Source organism: Pongo abelii, chromosome 7 (genome assembly GCF_028885655.2).
Source record: "Pongo abelii isolate AG06213 chromosome 7, NHGRI_mPonAbe1-v2.0_pri, whole genome shotgun sequence".
Classification (NCBI taxonomy): Eukaryota; Metazoa; Chordata; class Mammalia; order Primates; family Hominidae; genus Pongo; species Pongo abelii.
Window position 1 is genome coordinate 81,190,333 of NC_071992.2, and position 24,738 is coordinate 81,215,070.

General features: G+C 38.8%; 1 protein-coding gene across 1 annotated transcript in view; it reads left to right on the forward strand.

Moving 5' to 3' along the window:
* DNAJC5B (DnaJ heat shock protein family (Hsp40) member C5 beta) overlaps positions 1 to 24,738 on the forward strand; it is a 77,415-nt gene that overhangs the window by 46,882 nt on the left and 5,795 nt on the right. Inside the window, exons 4-5 of the mRNA XM_054561668.2 lie at positions 7,093 to 7,306; positions 10,790 to 10,961. Of these exons, the coding sequence (XP_054417643.1) occupies positions 7,093 to 7,306; positions 10,790 to 10,961 (386 nt within the window). The remainder of the gene's footprint in view (positions 1 to 7,092; positions 7,307 to 10,789; positions 10,962 to 24,738) is intronic.

Genomic DNA, 24,738 nt, shown 5'->3' on the forward strand with positions numbered 1-24,738 from the left:
TCCAGGACCAGATGGATTCACAGCCGAATTCTACCAGAGGTACAAAGAGGAGCTGGTACCATTCCTTCTGAAACTATTCCAATCAATAGAAAAAGAGGGAATCCTCTGTAACTCATTTTATGAGGCCAGCATAATCCTGATACCAAAACCTGGCAGAGACACAACAAGAAAAGAAAATTTCAGGCCAATATCCCTGATGAACATGGATGCAAAAATCCTCAATAAAATACTGGCAAACCGAATCCAGCAGCACATCAAAAAGCTTATCCATCATGAACAAATTGGCTTCATCCCTGGGATGCAAGGCTGCTTCAACATATGCAAATCAATAAACATAATCCATCAAGTAAACCAAACCAATGACAAAAACCACATGATTATCTCAATAGATGCAGAAAAGGTTTTTGACAAAATTCAACAGCCCTTCATGCTAAAAACTCTCAATAAATTAGGTATTGATGGAACGTATGTCAAGATAATAAGAGCTATTTATGACAGACCCACAGCCAATATCATATTGAATGGGCAAAAACTGGAAGCATTCCCTTTGAAAAATGGCACAAGACAAGAATGCCCTCTCTCACCACTCCTATTCAACATAGCATTGGAAGTTCTGGCCAGGGCAATCAGTCAAGAGAAAGAAATAAAGGTATTCAAATAGGAAGAGAGGAAGTCAAATTGTCTCTGTTTGCAGTTGACATGATTGTATATTTAGAAAACCCCATTGTCTCAGCCCCAAATCTCCTTAAGCTGATAAGCAACTTCAGCAAAGTCTCAGGATACAAAATCAATCTGCAAAAATCACAAGCATTCCTATATACCAATAACAGACAGAGAGTGAAATCATGAGTGAACTCCCATTCACAAATGCTACAAAGAGAATAAAATACCTAGGAATCCAACTTAAAGGGATGTGAAGGACTTCTTCAAGGAGAACTACAAACCACTGCTCAAGGAAATAAGAGGACACAAATGGAAAAACATTCCATGCTCATGGATAGGAAGAAACAATATTGTGAAAATGGCCATACTGCCCAAAGTAATTTATAGATTCAATGCTATGCCCATCAAGCTACCACTGACTTTCTTCACAGAACTGGAAAAAACTACTTTAAACTTCATATGGAACCAAAAAAGAGCCCGCATAGCCAAGACAATTCTGGGCAAAAAGAACAAAGCTGGAAGCATCATGCTACCTGACTTCAAACTATGCTACAATGCTACCAGGCTACAGTAATCAAAGCAGCATGGTACTGGTACCAAAACAGATATATAGACCAGTGGAACAGAACAGAGGCCTCAGAAATAACACCACACATCTACAATCATCTGATCTTTGACAAACCTGACACAAACAAGCAATGGGGAAAGGATTCCCTATCTAATAAATCGTGTTGGGAAAACTGGCTAACCATATGCAGAAAACTGAAACTGGACCCCTTCCTTACACCTTATACAAAAATCAACTCAAGATAGATCAAAGACTTAAATGTAAGACCTAGTACCATAAAAATCCTAGAGGAAAACCTAGGCAATACCATTCAGGACATAGGCATGGGCAAAGACTTCATGACTAAAACACCAAAAGCAATGGCAACAAAAGCCAAAATTAACAAATGAGATCTAATTAAATAGAGAGCTTCTGCATAGCAAAAGAAACTGCCATCAGAGTGAACAGGCAACCTACAGAATGGGAGAAAATTTTTGCAATCTATCCATCTGACAAAGGGCTGATATCCAGAATCGACAAACAACTTAAACAAATTTACAGGAAAAAAACAAACAACCCCATCAAAAAGTGGGCAAAGGTTATGAACAGACACTTCTCAAAAGAAGACATTTATGCAGCCAACAGACACATGAAAAAATACTCATCATCACTGGTCATTAGAGAAATGCAAATCAAAACCACAATGAGATACCATCTCACGCCAATTAGAATGGTGGTCATTAAAAAGTCAGGAAACGACAGATGCTGGAGAGGAAGTGGAGAAATAGGGACACTTTTACACTGTTAGTGGGAGTGTAAATTAGTTCCACCTTGTGAAAGATAGTGTGGCGATTCCTCAAGGATCTAGAACTAGAAATACCATTTGACCCAGCAATCCCATTACTGGGTATATACCCAAAGGATTATAAATCATTCTACTATAAAGACACACGCACACGTAAGTTTATTGCGGCACTATGCACAATAAAAAGACTTGGAACCAACCAAAATATCCATCAATAACAGACTGGGTAGAGAAAATGTGGCACATATACACCATGGAATACTATGCAGCCATAAAAAAGAATGAGTTCATGTCCTCTGCAGGGACATGGATGAAGCTGGAAACCATCATTCTCAGCAAACTATCACAAGGACAGAAAACCAAAAACCACATGTTCTCACTCATAAGTGGGAGTTGAATAATGAGAGCACATGGACATAGGGAGGTGAATATCACACAGTGGGGCCTGTCTGGGGGTGGGGGGCTAGGGGAGGGATAACATTAGGAGAAATGTTTAATGTAGGTGATGGATTGATGGGTGCAGCAAACCACCATGGCACGTGTGTACCTATGTAACAAAACTGCATGTTCTGCACATGTACCCCAGAACTTAAAGTATAATAAAAAAATTGATTCACCAAGAATATATAACAGTTATAAGTTTATGGGCTTCTAAAACACATGGCCTAAAATATACAAAACAAAGAGTTGGCAGAACTTTAAGGAGAAATCTGCAAATCTACATTCATAGTGGAAAGTTTTAACACATCTGGCTTGATAAATCAATAAAATGGCTAAGGATATAGAAGATTTGAACAAAACAATTAACAAACAAAATCAAAAGCTATAAAAACAAAGTACCCAATAAGAACAGAATATATACCCTTTTCAAACACACATGGAACATTTATAAAAATAATAAGACGTAAGTAAAGTCTCAAATTTTAAAGGATTTCAATCATACCAAATATGTTCTCTAACAGCAATGCAATTATGTTAAAGAGCAAAATTTTTAAATAGCTGGAAATTTTCCATATATTTGAAAATTAGGAGGTATAATTTAAAACAACTTGTGGCTAAAAATAACAAACTATAATTAAAATTATAAAATATCTATAATTCAATGCTACATATTAAGATGTGAAATGCAGTCAAAATAGCACTTAGAGGAAAATTTATAGAGTTTAATTCACATATTAGAAAACCAAGCCCAGAAATAAATTTTAAAAATACATAATGACCAAATTAAGTTTATCCCAGAAACATAAGCTTCATCTAACATTTAAAAACTCAATCAATCACATTAACAGACCAAAAGAGAAACAATATATCTCCTCTATAGGTGCAGAAATAACATTTGATAAAATTCGACAACCATTCACTCTTAGTGAATTCAGAAGAAGGACGCCTGTTACAGCCACTTTTGACATCGTACTTGGGGTGGGGGGTCTTATCCAAGGCAGTACAATAAGGGAAGAAATGTAAATGACATAAGGATTTGAAGGGAAAAAATCCAATTATCACTTGAGCTTATATAATTGTCTATGTAGAAAATTTAAAAGATTTATAATTTAATAAAATTTGGACATGAGCTTAGCAAGTTGGAAGAATAAAAAAATCAACATACAACAATTATTTCAAACCTAAGCATAAAAATAGAAAAAAATTATTTTTATCTGCAATAAATAATTAGGAACATTTTTAAATGTCAAAACCACAAAAAATTGAGCTCCCAGGACTAAATCCAAGAAAATATACATAGGACATAAAGGTAAAAATGATAAAACTTTAAAATTCGTTAAAAAGTTCGAAATAGGTTGACATATTATACAAAAGTCAATCTCCAAATTAATCTATAGAGTCAATGCAATTGCAATAAAAATCTCAATAGGTTGTGTGAATGTGTGTGCATGTGTTTGGGGGGGGGTGTGTGTGTGTGTATGTGTGTGTGTGTAAATTGACAAGCTAATTCTAAAATTCATGTGGAAATGTACAGGACCCAGAATAACCACAGAACTCTTGAAGAACAGCAATATGGCAGAATTTGCTCTTTAAGATATGAAGACATATTTTAAAGCATCACATGTTAGACTGTTATTGGCCCAGAAATAATCAAATTGACCAATGGAGCAGAATAGAGATCCCAGAAATCCAGGGAAAGGATTTTCTTTTCCTAATAAATGGTGCTACAAGAGTGGAATATCTATATAAGCAAGTGAGATTAGACATCTACCCTCCAGCACATTAAAATGTCAGGTATAAGTGGGCCATAGACTTCCATATGAAAGGAAAAGCTATAAAGATTTTAGAGTTATAGAGAGTTTATAGAACAATATCTTCCTGAATTGAGGAACAAATTGGTTAATTCAGTAAATTAAAATAAAGAATTTGTGATTACCAAGAGATACCATAAAGTAAAACAACAAGAAAGCCCCAGAATGGGAGAAGATATAGGCAATACATATAACTGAAAAAAGAATTCGTATCTAGAATATGCATTTTTAAAATACCACAAATTAATTTTAAAAACCAAAGTAAAAATTTGTAAAGGACTTACATGCACTTAGAGAATATCCAAACGGTATATATAACAGCCTCATATAAACCATGAGATTGACAGACATTAAAATATTTTAAGAGCTGGGACAGCATGGTTAGAATCAGGCCTCAGGTGACTCAGAGACTGGTAGAGAGTGGTAGGTAGCAGTAGTTTGATTGAATCTTGAAATGTTGGATGGGGAAAGGAAGAGAATGGAGCAAAACACTGTAACTCTTAGAATTATGCCACTGCCTCAAAATAGGAAGATCTTGAGGGCTTTAGATAATTATAACTATAAACCACATGTTTATCTTATCTGCCACTAATTAAATTCACTATGCATTTTAGTTGAAAGCTGTCATTAGATTTTGAAGTGGAAATTAGAGGCATTGAATGCTATTTCTAATATTAGCTATAGCCATGCCACATTGACAGGTGACCAAGAGTGTGGAGACATTTAGAATTAAAGGCTCACATTCCGGTTGAATATTATGTCACTTTAAGTATCAATGTAGAAGTGACAACAAATACCTTTAACAATGGATAGGTGCCTATTCTATTTAAAAATATTCCAGGCACTTCCTTAAACCCTACATTCTATAGTTGTTTCCTTTCTCTATGGACAACATGCAAGAGGGTGAGGCATTGCACGACCACCTCCTTGACGGTTGTAGAGTTTTGGCAGCTGTCTCTGCCCACCATATTTCCCGAGGATTCCTCAGAGCCAAGAGTATCTGCCAAGAGGAATCAAAATGTTGCTGATGACCAGGAATTGGATATGTTACAAGTGGAAGTGTTCCAGCTCTCCGAATTTGCCAACTCCATTGTTAGGAGTGTGATAAATGGATTGGGTGCATCTGCCCTTGTGAGCTGACAGAGATCCAAGCTGTTTAAAAAATGACAGGAAGCCACCCTGGAAACAAGAAAATGTATGTAAAGAGGCATTTTCCAGAGATTTCTTCCTTCCTGTTTTTTTGTTTGTTTGTTTGATTTGGAGTCTCACTGTCGCCCAGGCTGGAGTGCAGTGATGCAGTCTTGGTTCACTGCAATCTCCACCTCCCGGGTTCAAGCAATTCTCCTGCCTCAGCCTCCCGAGTAGATGGGATTGCAGGTGTGTGCCACCATACCTGGCTAATTAGTAGAGATGGGCTTGTTGATGAGGCTGGTCTAAAACTCTTGACCTCAAGTGATCTGTCCGCCTGGAGATTTCTTCCTTTCAAGGCAGAAATAACAGCCCTTTCATTTGACTGGCCTAGATGTGATATCTTTGGAACCATGGGGGGGAAATGCTGCAATTCCTATTTCAGGGCCCAGAGTGAGAATTCAAGGAATATTAACAGTGCTGAAATGTAGTAAACATAAAAGTAAAAAAATGATAAAAGGCATTTTATGCTATTAGCAAATATTTCATTATAAATTCTGTATGTAAAAAAACATGTCTCCAATGGTCCTATCTATAAGAATTTATAAGTACCCCAGATATCTTTCAAAAAGGATGAAAAAAAGTTTTGGTTAAATAAATTTAAGATGAACCATCATTGTTTGATTTTTAAAAATTTATTCTGTGTTTAGGATTAGAATGGATTATACATCATGATTTATGCTTTTAAATATTTTGGTAATTAAAGCATCCTGATGCTGAGCTCCTTAAATATTCATCTACTTCCTAATCAATAATACTTCAGTTCCTAAAATAGATGTGATTTTTTCCATTTATCATGTAGATTGATTTATAAGGTATACTTTAGTTTTCTGCTTTACTTCTGGACTTACTGTTTTAAAATGAAACAATTTGTTCTAAACTAATACAATAAACAAAAGCTTAAGGTGTGTTCCTACATAGACGTATGATAGGCACAGTAGGGAGATGAGTCAGCTGGAATTTCCAGCAGAGTCCCTCAGGAACTGCTTTCTGATCCACAGAGGAGAAGGCCTTATGCCCACAAGAAAATTTCTATAGATTATTAAGTGGAAAACCCTATTTAGAAAGAGGCCAAATATGCATTTGAATACAAAGGAAGTCACAGTATTTGTTCAGAAAACCAAGAGATAGTTAGGACTTGTGGAAGATTAATGAAGGGGTCTTAATTTTGTTCAAGAGAGACTTTTTTGATAGCTGAGTTGAACTTTTAGAATATATGTTGTGACGTTCTGTTAATTCTGGAAAATTCTTCTGGTTCTAAATGGAAGTTTGGTGTAAACTGGTCCTGTTGCTGAAACTCTTAAAGGTCTGTAGGGGCAGGCTACTGATAGCTTCTTGGTAAAAAGAAACTTCGCATATTTGCCAACAACAAATGTCTCTCAGACTCAACAGTCATGCAGATACTGAGAATTCCTCTGGAAATGTGAGAGGAGAAATAGTACTATTGCGCCTGTGCATTCGAAACAAGAGACATCATTTAGTGAAAATGTACTTGTTAATCACCGCTAGTCTGAAACTTACCATTTCACAGTATTTGCACTAATAAAGAATATACAAATGAACAGTGCCCTTCTAAAATGCCATGGTTCATTCTTGTCAAATAACACACTCTCCTTGTTTTTCTTTTATTTTAAAAGAAAATTGGCCCTGAAACACCATCCAGACAAGAATCCAGATGATCCAGCTGCTACTGAGAAGTTTAAAGAAATCAACAACGCCCACGCCATACTTACCGACATTTCAAAGAGAAGCATATACGACAAGTACGGATCGCTGGGACTCTACGTGGCCGAGCAGTTTGGAGACGAAAACGTTAACACCTACTTCATGCTGTCGAGCTGGTGGGCAAAGGTGAAACTGAATTTCCTTTCTTCACAATCTCCTGTAAGACCATGATATTAATCACTCTTTTAGATTCCATCTCAAAGGAAGTCTAATCTTCCTGCTATTAAACTCTGGTAAATAAAAGGAGATATTGCTTCCACTGAATGCTATTATTTAGGATCATTTCTGGTTTAGCTCATCAAATAATTGTAAGATACAACATGATTTAAAATACTTCTAGACATTAATTATATTTGAATTTGGAGCTTCAGATTAATTCTTTATAATGACTAATTAAGGGCTGACTCATTTCTCAAAACCAAAAATAATTTATTAGTGTGACAACTGCTTAATAAATTATTACAGGGCAAATTTAGCCATGTCCTTTTCTATCTATAGCATAGGCTACATCAGCAAACACAATACTGGGGAAAATAAGTGATAATTATGTCAGAGACTCACTTGGAGCCTGCTGTGAGGTAGAGGAGGAGGAAATGAGGGGGAAAGGTGAGAATTTACTAGTGGAGGACAGGGAATTGGAGAGGCAGAGACAGGGGGACAGAGAGCAAAATGGATACGTAGTCAAGAAAAGGGTGACATTTTTAAGGGCTTAGTTCAATCAGAATTGACGTTCGTGTGGTAAATTTTGTTTGGTTTCCTAGGAATCTCTAGTATATCTATGTTTGGTGATGGTTTTTATTTGTTTGTGAATATTAATATCCTTATCTTCTGATAAAAGTATATTTACACATGGGTCATACATGTAGTCCATCAACATATTTTGTGGACAGTTCACATTCATATAAGTTCCAATACATAATAATAATAATTATTAAATATCTAAAAAGGCAGGTTTAATAGTAGTATCTGATTGCTATTTTCTTCCACTAAATCTTGCTAAATTGAGTTTTATGTATGCAGGAAGAGAGAGAATATGTTTTTGTACATCAGCATGCAAAAGTATTCTTGCAACCTAGCCTAATATGCTTGCTATAGTCCTCAGAGTTCTGTTTCTCGGGGATACCTGGGATTCCCATTTGAAACCCTTTTCTCTGTTGTTGAAGACTTAGGGGAGAGACAAGTTCCTGTTGAGCAGATTTGGAATTTGGAATGAGAGTGTATACACTGACAATGTCATTTATGACAGTAGATTGAATGTTCATAGGACAGTACAAGCTTTTGTGGGTTTGCGTGGGAACTCAACCTCTGGGCGTGACACTGTTTCTGTGGGAAGATACTGCAAAGGCAGGTCCAGATAATTACACACATCCACCTGATGGCACATCAGGGCCTGCCTGCATAAAAATGAGAATAAACTTCCTTGCTTTGGAAGCTGACAAAATTGATCAAAATTCATATGGACAAGCAGAATCTGCCCAGTAGTGTGAGAGACATGCAAAATAATTCCTGGTGTGGTTCTTTAAACATAAGACCACAAAAAAAGTATTTTTCCTTCTCCTTGTGCCAAAGCCCAATTTCACGGCACCCATCAGAGTGGCCCTGCATGTAGCAATCATGTGTTAAATATGCACTAAATGAATGAATCAGTGTACCACAAAAATATGTACTTATAAAAATATTAGACACCTACCTGTGCCTAGTACTGTACTAAGCACTGTAAAGGATAAAGCAAGTCTATTTCCACAGAAGGCAGACAATCAAGTTGGAATAAAGAACAAAACATTATATGAATGAAAGAAAAATTCAGAGAAGAGAACAATATGGGAATTGCATAGTAAAAACAAAAAGGACAAAAATAGCTTTAAAAAGGGAGGAGTTTCTTGGGGCAATGTCTCAAGAACACTGCACAGGAGGCTGTGGAGACTGTTAGTGAGGTGGCCGGTGTTGCGGTTGTTTTCAGAGTAATTTATCTAAGACTACGAAAATGTAAATTTTCCATAGCAAAGAGATTGTATGTTTGAGGATGTGACTGAAGCTCCCCTGCTCCAAGCCACCAGAGGCTCCACCTCACACCTGGGGCCAGAATCAGAGATGAAGTCCAGGTCTACGGAGCAGGAGTGGGGCAGGTGAGGGCTGTCAACATTAAAGATTTCTACCTGAAGTTATTGAAGAAATACACAGGCACAAAAGTCCTCTTTATCCCTCTTGCTCCCTTAATTAGATAAAATCTGTGTTTCAATTAAAGGTATATAAACCCCTTTATTTCTATTTCAAATTACATATTTTTGATACAATCTTAAATTGATTTTGCTCAATTCACAAAAACTGACTTTTTATAACTTCATATTGGAGGAGTTGAGAGTTTCTTTCAGTTTTTAGCTATAACAAACAGCGAGCAAACCTTTCATGTTTTGGGGGAAACCCAGCTGCTGTTCACCAGGTGGAGCAAATCATTTGTTTATTTATTACTTTATACAATCATTAATTCAGCTGGTATTTTATAAGCATCTAACACATACGAGGTACTAAGTCCTTCAGTAGGAGGAACTGAAAGATGACTAGCTGACAGTGCCAGCTTGCAGGAAGCTCATAGTCTAGTCCAAACTGATCAATGTTCTAAAAGTATCCCTTAAAAAAAGCACCAAAGTAGAAGTCTGCATGAAATGCAACTGGGGACAAAGGAGGGAGTCATTGTTTTGGGCAGGATCAGGAAAGATGTCATAGAAGGGATCTTTAAGATGAGTCTTACACACCAGGTGGATATTTTGTTAGGTGACTGGGGAACTGGGAGGTGGACGTCCAGACAGATGAATCCACAGGGAGAGCAGAGCTATAAGGCAATGAAAGGCAAGAACAGGGCTGTGCTGGTGCAGGGAGGCATTGGCAGAGCCAGATCACCGTAATAAGGATCATGGCTGTATCTCAGAGACAGGAGCGCCATCGCATGGATTCAAGAGAACATGTATTTCAGAAAGTTCACTGTATCAGCAATGTGCAGCATGGATTTGAGGGAGGCCAGAGGGGAGGCTGCTGAAGTGTCCAGACTAGACATAGTGAAGGTCTGTTCTGAAGCCCTGCTGGCCAGGATACAGGCATGAGGGAGGATGCAAGAGACTTGAGGAGAGATGCTCTCCAGGACTTGGTGACCAGCAGGAATGTGAGTGTAGGAGGGGGAGGTATCGGACAGTTCATTCTTTATCATTCTGGTGAGAATGATTCAGCTCCCCTGGGCAGGGGGCTTGCTAACTCATTTGACCTGCAGAGGTTTTGTTGGTTGGTTTTTTGGTTTTTGTCTTGCTTTGCTCTGCTCTTAATAATGATCACCATATAGCTTAAGAATAAAAAAAGAAAGGCCATACTTTATTACTTTGGCTACAAGTCATTTCCTGTGGGTCTAATTTATTAGGCAAAACTTTACCAGGAAATTGGTTTCTAAGGAAGTGAAATAGTTCTTATGTGGAGTAAGGATGAGGGTGAAGATGTGGCCTGTGGGGTGAACTGTGAACTCTTCAGGTCTCTGGGGTTACCTGGGTACAGACTTGATTTCGTGGGTTCTCCCCTCACCCCATCACCCCTCATCCCCATTTTGCTTTGCCTCTGTTTCCCTAGGCCCTGTTTGTCATCATTGGCCTCTTGACGGGCTGCTATTTTTGCTGCTGCCTGTGCTGCTGCTGCAACTGCTGCTGTGGACATTGCCGGCCCGAGCCGTCAGTGTCAGAAGAGGACTTCTATGTGTCCCCAGAGGATCTGGAGGAGCAGATCAAGTCCGACATGGAAAAAGGTGGGGTAGGATAAGAGCAGAGGTAGTGAGTGTCCATTCATAGGCCTGAGCAAGCACCAGGTCCCACGGGGACAGCTATCACTATAGTAGGAGAGCTCCCACAACCAAATGGGTGGAACCTCACAGACTGTCAGCTTTGGTACAGCTTCTGGGGAGGATGAAAAGATAGATACCTTTACCAGGCATAGAGAAAAGCAGTGCCTGATGCCGTTAGAAAGAAAATCATGAAATATGCTGATGATGAATCAAAGGAAATACAATTCAGGTCTTATTACAAGAGAGTGAGCACTGGATTCAGGGAGGATTGGGTGAGAATGCTCAGGGCAGGAGAACCAAGGTAGAAATTTTTTCACAGAAAAAGTATTTCAGCCGGTTCCTTTAGGATCTCCTTTAAAACAGAAGAAAGTGGGCATCAAAAAAAGTCACCAACCCTCGACTTTGCTTCTTTTTAATGACTTGATTATGAATTTGGGTGAACTAGGAGAGAGAAGTCCTTCTTTACCTGAAATGTAGCTTCTTTCAGGAGTAGCCTCAAACCAGCATCAAGGATGGGACTATTTGCTTTGCTAACCCACCTCCGTGTGTCCATGTGTATGCATGACTGTGATGTAGTACTTGATTCTTCAAGTTCATTCTATCCAGAAATGAAAAATTTTTTAAAATGTAAGGAAAGATGAGATCTCACAGGATTCACCGCACCAGGAATACTTTATGTCCTCTGGGAAATGCCTTTGTTTAAAGAAGCTGGGGTCAGACCTGCCATTGTCCTGCTCCACCTTACAGCCAATATCCTCCTGTCATTCTCTCCCATTATTCTCTCTCATAGTTATCCTGGAGTACAGACTTTATCACTGAATCCCAAAAAAACCTAGACAGCCAAATAAAAGAATTACTTGATAATTCAGACAGTGGCCCATTTTTGTCAGAACTGCTAAAATTAGGAACAGTGTACTTTTCTGGACTATATTGTACTCTGATTCTTTTGATCACACTGAAATGGAAATTCCAGGTTGTCAAGCATTGGAGACTAGTTAAAGGCTTCCACACACCTTTTATTCCCTATGAAATGCAGTGTTAAGTAATTTCCAGGTATTACCCACCCTGACTCCAGCTCAGAGGAAGGGTCTTCAATCATGTGAATTGTATAGATTCCCAGACTCTTTCAGGATTGGGAGCTCAGAGAAGACAGAAGGAGTTTTCTTGAAACCTGGGACCCCTTGCTGTGGGGACCTGTAGGTGGCCAGTCCAGCAAACAGAGGGGGTGTTCTGACCATTTTTTATTACTGACCTTGAAGCCAAATTGTGGGCCCACGGTGAAACAGAATTATAACTTTCTTTTCCTTTATTTGAGATGTAAAAGGACAAATTAATCTTTTAATGGGGTCATATATACCAAGAAGACCAAGCAAGCAGGAATACAAGTTAATGGGTTAAGGAGTAATGTATGCATGGAAACTCCTTTTCTTCAGGAAAAGGTCCGTGACATTGACACAACTTGCCTGAGAATGACAATCCTAGCATCTGAATCCTATCTGCTCTTGTAAAGGAGAGAAACTGTTACAAGATTATGTCAGGGGTTGCTGGCCCCATAGACCATAGGATCTCCCATAACATTCATCAGCCCAGCCCAGTACTCAGTCACTGACAGGACCAGAAGAGACAGCAAGATAGGAGAGTATCTTCAACATCCTCCACTGGGTCAACCTAACTGAACTTTTCCTTTACAGTGGGAAAACCAAACCTAGGTGAATTGAACCTAGATATCCCCAATCCAGTGTTTCACACTTCTCTGAACAGCCTCACAGTCTTTCCTGTTTTAAATTAGATAAAAGCTCCACCAGGTCATTTCAGTAGACCTTCTTTGTGGAAGATTTCTTTTCTGGAACAGAAATCCATACTAGGTGCCAGATTCCACCCAGGTTTCCTCCCTGCTGGGTGATTGGTGATGAATCTACATGTCTCTCACTGTTCTCAGCTCTGACACCCCAGAGCTACCAATTCCATCACAGAGGTCAGATCCTGGATGAAGTAAACCACGATCCTGTTTGACTATGTTAAGAATTCTTAACCAAAAGGAAAAGCTTTATCTTATTTCTAAATATTTAGCAGCTCCTATGCAGGGATCCAAATTTTGTGGGACTTGAAATTTACACAATTTGGGCAAACCTCTTTAAGAAAAAGAACACAAAATTAGATCTGAAAGTGAATATATATTTAGAATGAGAAAAAGAAATCACAACAAATTGCAAGGCTTAAATACTTAACAATACCATAAATTTCACAAAATCTAGAAAAATCGCAATTGTTTAATTAACTGTCTGGCACACCTCTGCAATACGCTTCCCCTGAGGCTTTGCGGCTGCATATCCATTGATTGCTTCTTCATATTAATACAGCAATAATTTTGTAATATTTTCTTTTCTTTTCTTTTCTTTTTTTTTTTTTTTTTTTTTTTTTTGAGACGAAGTCTCTCTCTCTCTGTTGCCGAGGCTGGAGTGCAGTGGCACGATCTCAGCTCACTGCAACCACCGCCTCCTGGGTTCAAGCAATTCTCCTGCCTCAGCCTCCCAAGTAGATGGGACTACAGGCATGTGCCACCACACCTGGCTAATTTTTTGTATTTTTAGTAGAGATTGGGTTTCACCGTGTTAGCCGGGATGGTCTTGATCTCCTGACCTCGTGATCCTCCTGCCTTGGCCTCCCAAAGTGTTAGGATTATAGGTGTGAGCCACCACACCTGGCCGTTTTGAAATATTTTCTATGAAAAAAAATAGAAAAATCTGCCTTTCCTCTAGCATGTTTGATCAAAAAGTTTTATTACTGGTAAATTAGAAAAGTTTATTTCAGCTTTACAACTCATTATTGATAACTTCTACATTTTTAGGGATTGTTGTCAAATTCAGGAAAACACTTATTTAGTTTATTTCATATAGAAGATATAAGATTTGGAGGAATTTTCCACAGAACACCTTTGATTCTGTACATTTCAAACCTTCTTGTCCTTACTCCAACCAGTACTCCCAGCATTAGAGCCCAATGGACACATTCACATTTTGTAACATCACCTCTGGTTTAGATTTTCATGTCCCCTCAGCAAGTGAATTGGCACAGTGAGCTGTAGGAATCTACCTAAAGTCATTTCTACACTCATAGGGCTAACAATAATTAACAAACAGAGTTGCTGCAAACCACAAAAACATATCCCACTAAATTCCACTGAAACCTATCCCTAACTCTTTATCCCCTTAATCAAATCCCCAAAATGTTTACAGTCCCTCTGCTGCCACTCATCAGACAGAGAAATGTGATGGAAGGAAAGTCAAAGTGGAAAGAGATGTTTTTGTTGATTGTAGCCAAAATATCTGTCTTTTGCAAATAACAAAAAATGTGAACACATCGTTAGGGCCCCAACAGGCCCTTGGAAGGCTGTGCACAGGTGAGGGTCCCTGAGCTGAAGTTTCATTAACTGTGCAGTAAATCCAGCACTGCTCTTGGATCTACCCTTTCCTTATAAGGAACTATGCCTTATTTGCAGTTGGTTGTATTAGTTAGATTAACGTTTGTACTCCACTAATCCAGAGCTCAGGCTTGTTAAGGATGAAAATCAGACTTCATCTGAAGACTAAGCTTTCTGTACTGTGGTCCAATAAATGGACTGCACTTGCATCTGCTCTGCGAAAGAAGGGGACTCACTTAAGGTTCTTTAAGAAAATGCACTTGAAAGAGTCTACTAGCCACTTAAAAATCAAGTGACTCAAGACAAAGAATAAACAGCATTCATCAAGGTTTGAATCCATTAGAAGGCACTGGTATGACACTAGGGCTTTAAGAATCTTATTTTAGTGATTCTGAAATTTAATTCAAAAATGGCAAACTTTTTCTCACTTGGGGAATCCTTCACTCTTAGGTAGGATCTAATCATAAAATCTTAGGATTTTAGACTTGGGAGGAATCTGAGGAATCAACCCTCACCTCTGCATGGCTTTTCTAGCCAGCTGCTCATTTGAAAGCTGCCTGTGGTGGGGAGGTTTAGGACTTTGTTTATAAGTAAGAAATGCCCATAAAAATTCAACCACCAAAGGAGGGCATAGAGTCCAACATAACTCTACAGTCCACCCTTAGGCACCACTCAAGGATACCAAAACACAACTACATTTATACAATTTTTGTGCAAATTTTTTTTTGTTTTACAAAAATGTGGTATCCACATGTTATTATGCCCTTTTCCTGCTTCTTTGCAGAGGAAAATTTTGATGAAATCATATTTATCAGTTTTTTTTAAGTTGATTGTGCTTTTGTGGTGTTATGTTGAGGACTCAGACTAACTTTACGTCATAAAGACTTTCTCCAATGTTTTCTAAAAGTTTTTGAGTTTTATGTTTAACATTTAGATTTATGCCGCATTTTGAGTTAATTTTCATATAAGGTGTGAGATTTAGGTCCAGACTCTTTTTTTTTTCTTCTTCAATATGGAACCTAATTGTTCTAAGGCCATTTGTTGAAAATGTTCTCTGTATCCTCTACATGGTCTCTACTATGTATCCTTTCTTCATTGAATTGTCTTTCCATCTTTGCCAAAAATCAATTGGCCAAGGCCGAGCACAGTGGCTCACATCTGTAATCCCAGCACTTTGGGAGGCTGAGGCTGGTGGATCACTTGAGGCCAGGAGTTCAAGACCAGCCTGGCCAACACAGTGAAACCCTGTCTCTACTAAAAATACAATAATTAGCTGGGCACGGTGGCAGGTGCCTGTAATCCCACCTACTCAGGAGGCTGAGGCATGAGAATTGCTTGAATCCGGGAGGGAGAGGTTGCAGTGAGCAGAGTTCATGCCACTGCACTCCAGCCTGGGCGATAGAGCAAGACTCCGTCTCAGAAAAATAAAAATAAAAATAAAAATAAACCCGGGAGGCTGAGGCAGGAGAATGGCGTGAACCCAGGAGGTGGAGCTTGTAGTGAGCCAAAATCATGCCACTGCACTCCAGCCTGGGCAACAGAGCGAGACTCCATCTCAAAAAGAAAAAAAAATCAATTGGCCATATTTCTATGGACCTATTCCTGTACTCTCTAGTCTGTCCCATTGTTCTATGTGTCTGTCTCTTCATCAATTCCACACTGTCTTGCTCTCTTGTAGCTTTAAAGTAAGCCTTAAAATCAGGTAGTGTGATTCTTCCAACCTTATTTTTTTTTTACAAAATTGTTTTGGCTCTTCTAGTATCTTTGCTTTCTATATAAATTTTAGAATCAAGTTGTCTATATCTACAGAAAAATCCTGCTGGGATTTTTATTGGAATTGCATTAAATTTGTAGATCAGCTTGGAAAGAATTGACATCTTTACTATGTTGAATATTCCAATCCATCAACAGTATGTATCTCTACTTATCCAGGTCTCATTTGATTTCTTTCATGGACATTTTGAGTTTTCAGCATACAAAGCTGGTAATGTCTTGTTAAATGGGTACCTAAGTATTTCATTTTGGAGAGAGCTATTGTAAGTGGCACTGGTTTTAATTTTGTTTGCAGTCGTTCATTGCAAGTATTTACAATTTCTTTTTGTATTGCCTTTGTATCCCATGTCTTTGCTAAACTCATTTAACAGTTTGGATTTTTGTGTGTGTGTAAATTCCTTGGGATTTTCTATGCAGACAATTATATCACCTACAAATAGAAACAATTTTATTTCTTCCATTCCAATCTGCATTCCTTTTGTTTCTTTTTCTTGCCTTGTTGCACTGCCTAAGATTTCTAGCACTTGGTTTGCTGCTGTGCTATCACTGTCTTAAAATTCTTAATTGTTGAATAAGGTACATCACATTTTCATTTTGAACTGGGTTTGGCAAGTTATATAGCCACTACTGAGGATATTTCCTTGTGTGGACTATAAATCAGCATTTCAAGTTTGATGACTTTTGCCAACAGAAATTTTTCTTTGAAGGAACTATTAGCTAACTTTACATTTACATTTTAAAATCTACATTATATAAGGATGTTTAAAAGAACAGAGGAGCCAATCCTCACTGCCAAGGAAGAAGGCAAAATGCCTCCAGAGCATAATACTCTGGTTTTAGGGAAGGGGAAAACTAATTAAGATGAGACAAGGTGGGATGGGGAAGACTAAGTGGAGCCAGGGCTTTATATTAATTACCCATCTAAATGCTATGTTACAGATTATTATATTGTACTTGGAGATTTGACCAGCATATGAAGATTACCACAGGAAATTAATTTTTCATACATGAGCACTGATTTTAAGGAAATATGGTTAGCAGTCCTTTCTTCTATTATTCTCCCCATCTTTTATCCAGAAATGTCAAGATGCAAAGTATAGTAAAACTGATGGGCAATCTTTACTCCAGAATAAAAGTAATAGCTACTTAACAGTTTGTCTTCTTATACCTTACTATACTAACAAATAAGAGAAAGGAACAGGGGTTAACTAGGGAAATACATTTATGGTTTGAATTCACTTACTGTATTAGTCTGTTTTCACACTGTTATAAAGATACAACCAGAGTATGGGTAATTTATAAGCAAAAGAGATTTAATTAACTCACAGTTCCACATGGCTGAGGAGGCCTCAGGAAACTTACAATCATGGCAGAAGGTGAAAGAGAAGGAAGCACCTTCTTCACAAGGTGGCAGGTGAGAGAGAGAGTGAGCAAAGGGGAAGTGCCACACTTTTAAACTTTCAGATCTCATGAGAACTCACTCACTATCGTGAGAACGGGATGAGGGAAACCAGCCCCATAATCCAGTCACCTTCCACCAGGTCCCTCCCTCGACACATGGAGATTACAATTTGAGATTAAATTTGATAGGGGTGCAGAGCCAAACCATATCATTCTGCCCCTGGCCCCTCCCAAACCTCATGTCCTTTTCACATTTCAAAACCAATCATGCCTTCCCAACAGTCCCCAAAAGTCTTAACTCATTCCAGCATTAACTCAAAAGTCCAAGTCCAAAGTCTCATCTGAGACAAGGCAAGTCCCTTCTACCTATGAGCCTGTAAAATCAAAAGGAAGTTAGTTACTTCCAAGATACAATGGAGGTACAGGCATTGGGTAAATGTTCCCATTCCAAATGGGAGAAACTGGTCAAAACAAAGGGACCACAGGCCCCAGACAAGTCTGAAACCTGGCTGGGCAGTCATTAAATCTTGAAGCTCCAAAATCTCCTTTGACTTTATGTCTCATATCCAGGGCATGTTGATGCAAGAGGTGGGCTCCCACAACCTTGGGCAGCTCCGTCCCTGTGGCTCTGCAGGGTACAGCCCCTGCAGCTGCTTTTCCCAGCTGGTATTGAGTGCCTGTGGCTTTTCCAGGTTCTTGGTGCAAGCTATTGATGGATCTACCTTTCTGGGATTTGGAGGATGGTAGCCTTCTTCTCACAGCTCCACTAGGCAGTGCCCCAGTGGGGACTGCATGTGGGGGTTCCAAACCCATATTTCCCTTCTGCATTGCCCTAGCAGAGGCTCTCCATGAGGGCTTTACCCCTGCAGCAGACTTCTGCCTGAACATCCAGGCATTTCCATACATCCTGTGAAATCTAGGCAGAGGATCCCAAAGTTCAACTCTTGTTTTCTGCACACCAGCAGGCCCAATACCAAGTGGAAGCCACCAAGGTTTGAGGCACCCTCTGAAGCAATAGCCTTAGCTGTACCTTGGCCCCTTTCAGCCTCGTCTGGAGCTGGAGTGGCTGGGATGCAGGGCACCAAGTCTTGAAGCTGCAGAGAGCAGTGGCCCTGGCCCAAGAAGCCATTTTGGGTGGGCCTTCTGTGAAGGTCTGTACATGCCCTGGAGATAGTTTCCCCATCATCTTGGCTATTAACATTCAGCTTCTTGTTACTTATGCAAATTTCTGCAGCAGGCTTGAATTCCTCCCCAGAAAATGGATTTTTCTTTTCTACCATATAGTCAGGCTGCAAATTTTCCAAACCTTATGCTCTGCTTGCCTTTTAAACACAAATTCCAATTTCAAACCATCTCTTTGTGAACACATATAACTGAAGGCTTTCAGAATCAGCCAGATCACCTCTTGAATGCTTTGCTGCTTAGAAATTTCTTCCACCAGATACCCTAAATCATCTCTTTCAAGTTCAAAGTTCCACAGATCTCTAGGGCAGGGGCAAAATGCTGTCAGTCTCTTTGCTAAAGCATAGCATGAGTGACCTTTGCTTCAGTTCCCAACGAGTTCCTCATCTCCATCTGAGACCACCTCAGCCTGGACTTCATTGTTCATATCACTATCAGCATTTTGGTCAAAGCCATTCAACAAGTCTCTAGAAAGTTCCAAACTTTCCCACATCTTCCTGTCTTCTTCAGAGCACTCCACACTGTTCCAACCTCTGACTGTTACCCAGTTCCAAAGTCACTTCCATATTTTCAGGTTATCTTTATAGCAGTACCCCACTCTGCCTGTACCAATTTTCTGTATTAGTCTGTTATCACTCTGCTATAAAGATACCACCTGAGACTGGGTAATTTATAAACAAAAGAGGTTTAATTGACCTCACAGTTCTGCATGGCTGGGGAGGCCTCAGGAAATTTACAGTCATGGAGGAAGGTGAAGGAGAAGCAAGCACCTTCTTCACAAGGCGACAGGAGAGAGAGGAGTGAGTGAAAGGGAAGTGCCACACTTTTAATCTAATCAGATCTTGTGATAACTCACTACCAAGAGAACAGCATGGGGGAAAGCGTCTCCGTGATTCAATCACCTCCCTCGACATGTAGGGGATTACTATTCAAGATGAGATTTGTGTGGGAACACAGAGCCAAACCATATCAGTGACAAACACCACAAATTTCACTTTTAAGTACATGTTAAGTACGTGTTTAAGTACATGTTATAACTATTTCTTAATTTATTAAATCCAAATTTGAAATATCAAATCCTTTCTTAACTGTTGACTTATAAAAACTATTAGAAATATTTTTCACCTGCCTTAAGATAGTTTTAACCATTCTAATTATGTATCTAAGACTTTTTCTTGCATATTTGTTATTATGTGCATATTCAAACATGCCTACTCCTTGACTCTAGCTAAAGTCTAAGATACCTTTTGATGATACAAAATTGTACCAATCTCTGTTCAATAGTGGTGGTACAGGGTGGGATTTGGTAGCAGAAGGCAGAGATTTGTTTGGGTTTTTATGTCCCTTTAAACTATATCAGAAAGTATAATCCAGCTTCTACCTTTAAGAAGTAAAGGGGGGAAAGTTCAAACAGTGGCATCTTCAGTATTCACTGGCAACTACAGAACTTTTAAGCAGATTCCTATGTCTTTCTTAAAATAGAAATATACTCCCAGTGGGATCCCAGGAACACAGAGGCATTATATTGTTCTTATGAATCAATCAAGATCAAATGGAAGATAGATAGTGTCTTGGGGGAACCCTTCCCCAGTTTTGTTGTCTTTGAAAATTTGAAACCTTAAAGGTAAAAGGTAATAGGTACCAACTTATTTCCCTTACTTTCATATGTTCACAAATTAGGAGTTCTACTTTGTGAAATTTTGGGTGGTATATTTTTAAAAAGCTCACTTAGACCCTATACTCCTCTAGCAGCTGAAGGCCACAATGAAATCAGAATTCCACTATGAGGGCTTTACAGACCATCTTGAGAGAGAGCCTTGTTTCATGGGACAATGTATGTGTATGTAGTGTGTGTGCGTGCGGGCATGTGTGTGTGTGTGCATGTCTGTGTGTGTGGGTGGGGGGAGGGGAGAGAGAGAGAGAGAGAAGGTATGGAAGCAAGAGCCCAAATTGGAACCAGTTACCTCTGAACACCCTGGCAAAGCAAACCCAAAATATAAGATCTAAATTCAGTTTGGTTTTTCCAAGCTGAAGGCAGTAGAATGACATCCAACCAAAATTTCCAGCTAAACCCTAAAACAAACAAACAAACAAACAAAAAAACTGTAGAGTCATGATTTCCCCAATTTTTTTTAAAGGAGCGAGAATAAAAGAGAAAGTGTTTTGTATTATTGACCTTGGATCTAAAAATGTGAGATTCAGTGCATGGAAAAATCTGTTGACTGCTTAACTGTTCTTGCCACTCACCTGGATAAAACCCAAATACATTCACAACCACACAACCACTGAGATGAAGAGGCCATATGGCTTGTAATTAGACTCTCGCTCTTGGCCAAGATATTGAGACATTTATTACATTTGCTATTTAGTATTCATCACATCTTACTGCCCAGGAAAAAGGCACCAAGGAAGAGATTAAATTCATCCTTCCCCTTTTTGCCACTCCCCACTCAAGCTTCTTCCTACCCCTTTCCCCCAGTCAAAAGGAATCAATTTCTAAAAATAATACATGGAAAACAATGCTTGCAACTAGTCAAGAATGCTTTGCTTCTTCTTTATATGAAAATATCAAGCAAGCACCATCAAGGTCTCGGGCCAGAGCAGTAGGACAGGTTTGTCAGCTCTGAATGCTACCCCAAAAAGCAGCTCAACGTGAACCCAAGATTTCTTTGATTTTTGGCCATCAAGTTTCAGTCAGCAAACTTACTGGTCAGGTTTATTGAGATAGTCTTTCAACAGCAAACATTTACTGAGCACTTAGTATTTGCCTGATGCCATGCCAGGGGCTAGAGAAAATGAAGACATAGTTCCTGGTACTTTGGACTTTACAAACTAGAAGGGGAGAAGGGGAGACAAATATTAAGTAAATAATCACATGAAGAACCAGTTAATTTACAGGTACAATAAGTCTGCCAAAAGAGAAGCACAGGGGCTGTGAAAGTGAGCACTTGGGGCCTCACCTGCATGCAGGTTGAGAACACTTTCCCAGGAAGTGACATCTAAAGCAGAAGACTTTAAGAAGGAGGAGGAGTTGAGGGGTAGTGGATTCTGGGGATGGTGCACTCTAGAAGGGACCAATCTTAGTACACGCAAAGAATTGTCACAGCCTCTCCCCGTACTCCTGTGGATAAGATGGTGAATGGAGCTTTGCATGCCAGGCAAGGCAGGTAGAGTCATATTGGGCTGTTCTATTGAATAGTTTTATCAAGTAATCGAATGAAGCAGAAGTTGTGCAATGACTATTTTTGCAAAGAAACCCAAACTAAGATATGCTTAGACAAAGGTTCAAACCATCAAAATGAAACGTGATAAGTGGAAGTAGCTGGAATCCCCATTCCCAGTGTGCTAGGGAAGTGCAAGAGTGGTAGGATTACCTAGGAAAGGGGGAAAAGGACCTGAGAGACTCCATGGAGAAAAATGCAAAAATATAGAAGGGAGGTGAAATATTATTTGGCCATAAAAAGGAATGAGGTACTGATACACGTGGATGCTACAATGTGGATGAACCTGGGAAGATCATGCTAGATGGAAGAAATCAGACACAAAAGGACAAACATTGTACGATTCCATTTATATGAAATATTCAGAATAGGTAAATCCAAAGAGGCAGAAAGTAGATTGGTGGTTGCCAGGGCCTGTGGGGCAGGAAGAATAGAGAGCAACTGTTTAATGGGGACTGGGTTTCCTTTTGGGGAGATAAAAATGTTTTGCAATTAGACAAAGTGTGAGTCATACATTAACTGTATATGTACTCAATGCCACTGAATTGTTCACTTTAAAGTGGTTGATTTTAAGTTATGTGAATCTCATCTCAATTTTAAAAATATATAGTAGGGGAGAGAGTAGACCAAGATTTGACTGGAAAAAGAAACTGAACAGCCTTCCTTCAGAAAAGGAGAGTCCTTTGCTCTCTGCAAATTCATGCAGCACAGCGAGTGGAGGAAATCACAGGCCTAAGCAAGGCATTAACATTCACAAAAAGGGACAGGGCAAAGGTGACTCAGCCTATTACACCAGCTACCTTGAGGGCAGTCCACGCCAGGGGCTAGGACAGAGGGCTGTGGAGTCAGACAATCCTGGCTCAGGCCTCAGCTCTCTAAGATACTGGTTGAGGTTCTGGGGGAAATTCACCTAACTCCTTTATCTGTTATTGTTTTTCTCAAATATTAAATGATACAAATAAATATGACCTGAGTTTCTACCTCAGAAAAAGAATGTTACCATCACCTTTAGAGCTCCTTGTTTGCTCTTCCCTCCTCAGATGTAATGATCTTAAATCATGTGTAACCAGTTCTTACTATTCTTTTTAGTATTACAACTGTATTTATAATCCTAATGGCATACTGCTTGGTTTTCCCTATTGTTAAACTTTAAATGAATAGATTTATATGCAATAATTATCTTTCTTCAACTTTATTTTTACTGTGTAATATTTCTTTTTTTAAAGAAGTAGTTTCAACTTTTATTTTAGATTCGTGAGTACATGTGCAGCGTTGTTACATGGGTATATTGTGTGATGCTGAAGTGTGGGGTACAGATCCTGTCACCCAGGTAGTGAGCATAGTACCCAATAGTTAGTTTTTCAACCCATGTCTGCTTCTCCCCTTCCCACTCTAGCAGCCCGCAGTGTCTGTTATTCCCATTTTATGTCTGTGGGTGCTCCATTCAGCGTTGTCCTGACATTCATTCACATTGTGGCTGTGATTCATGTATTTTCACTGTTGTATAATATTTTAGGAGAACATCCCATAATTTACTTATCCATTCTACTGCTAATGGACATTTGAGTACTGTCCACTTTTTGCCATTACAAACGGTGCTGTTATGAATGTTCTTGCATGTATTTTCTGGTGCATGAATGCTAGAGTTTTTCTAGGTATATACGGAGGATGCAATTACTTAGTCAAAGGATATGCACTTGTACACCTTATTAGGTAACATCAAGCAGTTCTGCAAAATCATTGCACTAATTTGCATGCCCACTAACAGTTAACGAGAGTTCCTGTTGCCCCACACCCTTGCCTCCACTTGACATCCCCAGATGGTAAATGTGTGACAATCTAGTAGGTGGGAAATGGTGTGTCATTGTGGTTCTAATTTTTATCTCCTTGATTAAAATTGAACATCTTTTCATATGTTCATTGCTCATTTGGGTTTCCCCTTCTATGAAATGCCCATTCAGATCTTTTGCAGGTTTTGAAATTATATCATCTGCCTTTTCCTTTCTGATTTTTAAAATATTCTGGGTATTGATTCTTCATTGATTATGTTTATTTAAAACATATTCTCCCAGTTTGTGACTTGGTGTTCTACTCTTTATGGTATTTCTTGATGAATCAAAGTTCTTGATTTTAATGTAGACAGACTTTCAGTCTCTACCTTTATGTTTAGTGATTTTTGTGGTTTGATTAAGAAATCCTGTACTACCTCAAACATATAAAGATGTTCTCTTATATAGATTTTCAAAGTTTTATAGTTTTGCCTTTTCACATATAAGAGTTTAATCACCTGGAATTGATTTTTACATGTGGTATGATGTGGGACTCCAATTTCATTTTTTTCCAGATAGAAAACAAATTGTTTCAGCACACTGATTTCTAATTTTGGTTTTGATAAACATTAAGTTTCAATAGATATATGGAGCAGTTTCTGGGCTTTCTGTTCTAGTCCATTGGTCTTTTTTTTTTTATGCAATACCAAGCCCATTTATAACAATCCCTAATATCTGTTTAAGCAAGTCCTCCTCACTTGTACTTTAGGAGAGTCATATATCCTTAGCATTTTGCTTTCTTATATAAATCTCAAAATCAGGTTTTTGTCAAGTTATTTAACAAGAATTCCCTAAGCAAAACTTTTTAGGATCTTGGTTAGAATTGCAGTGAATCTACAGATCAACAGGTAGAATTGACACCTTCAAGAATTTGAGTCTTTTAGTATGTGACATGGTATATTTCGTCATTTATT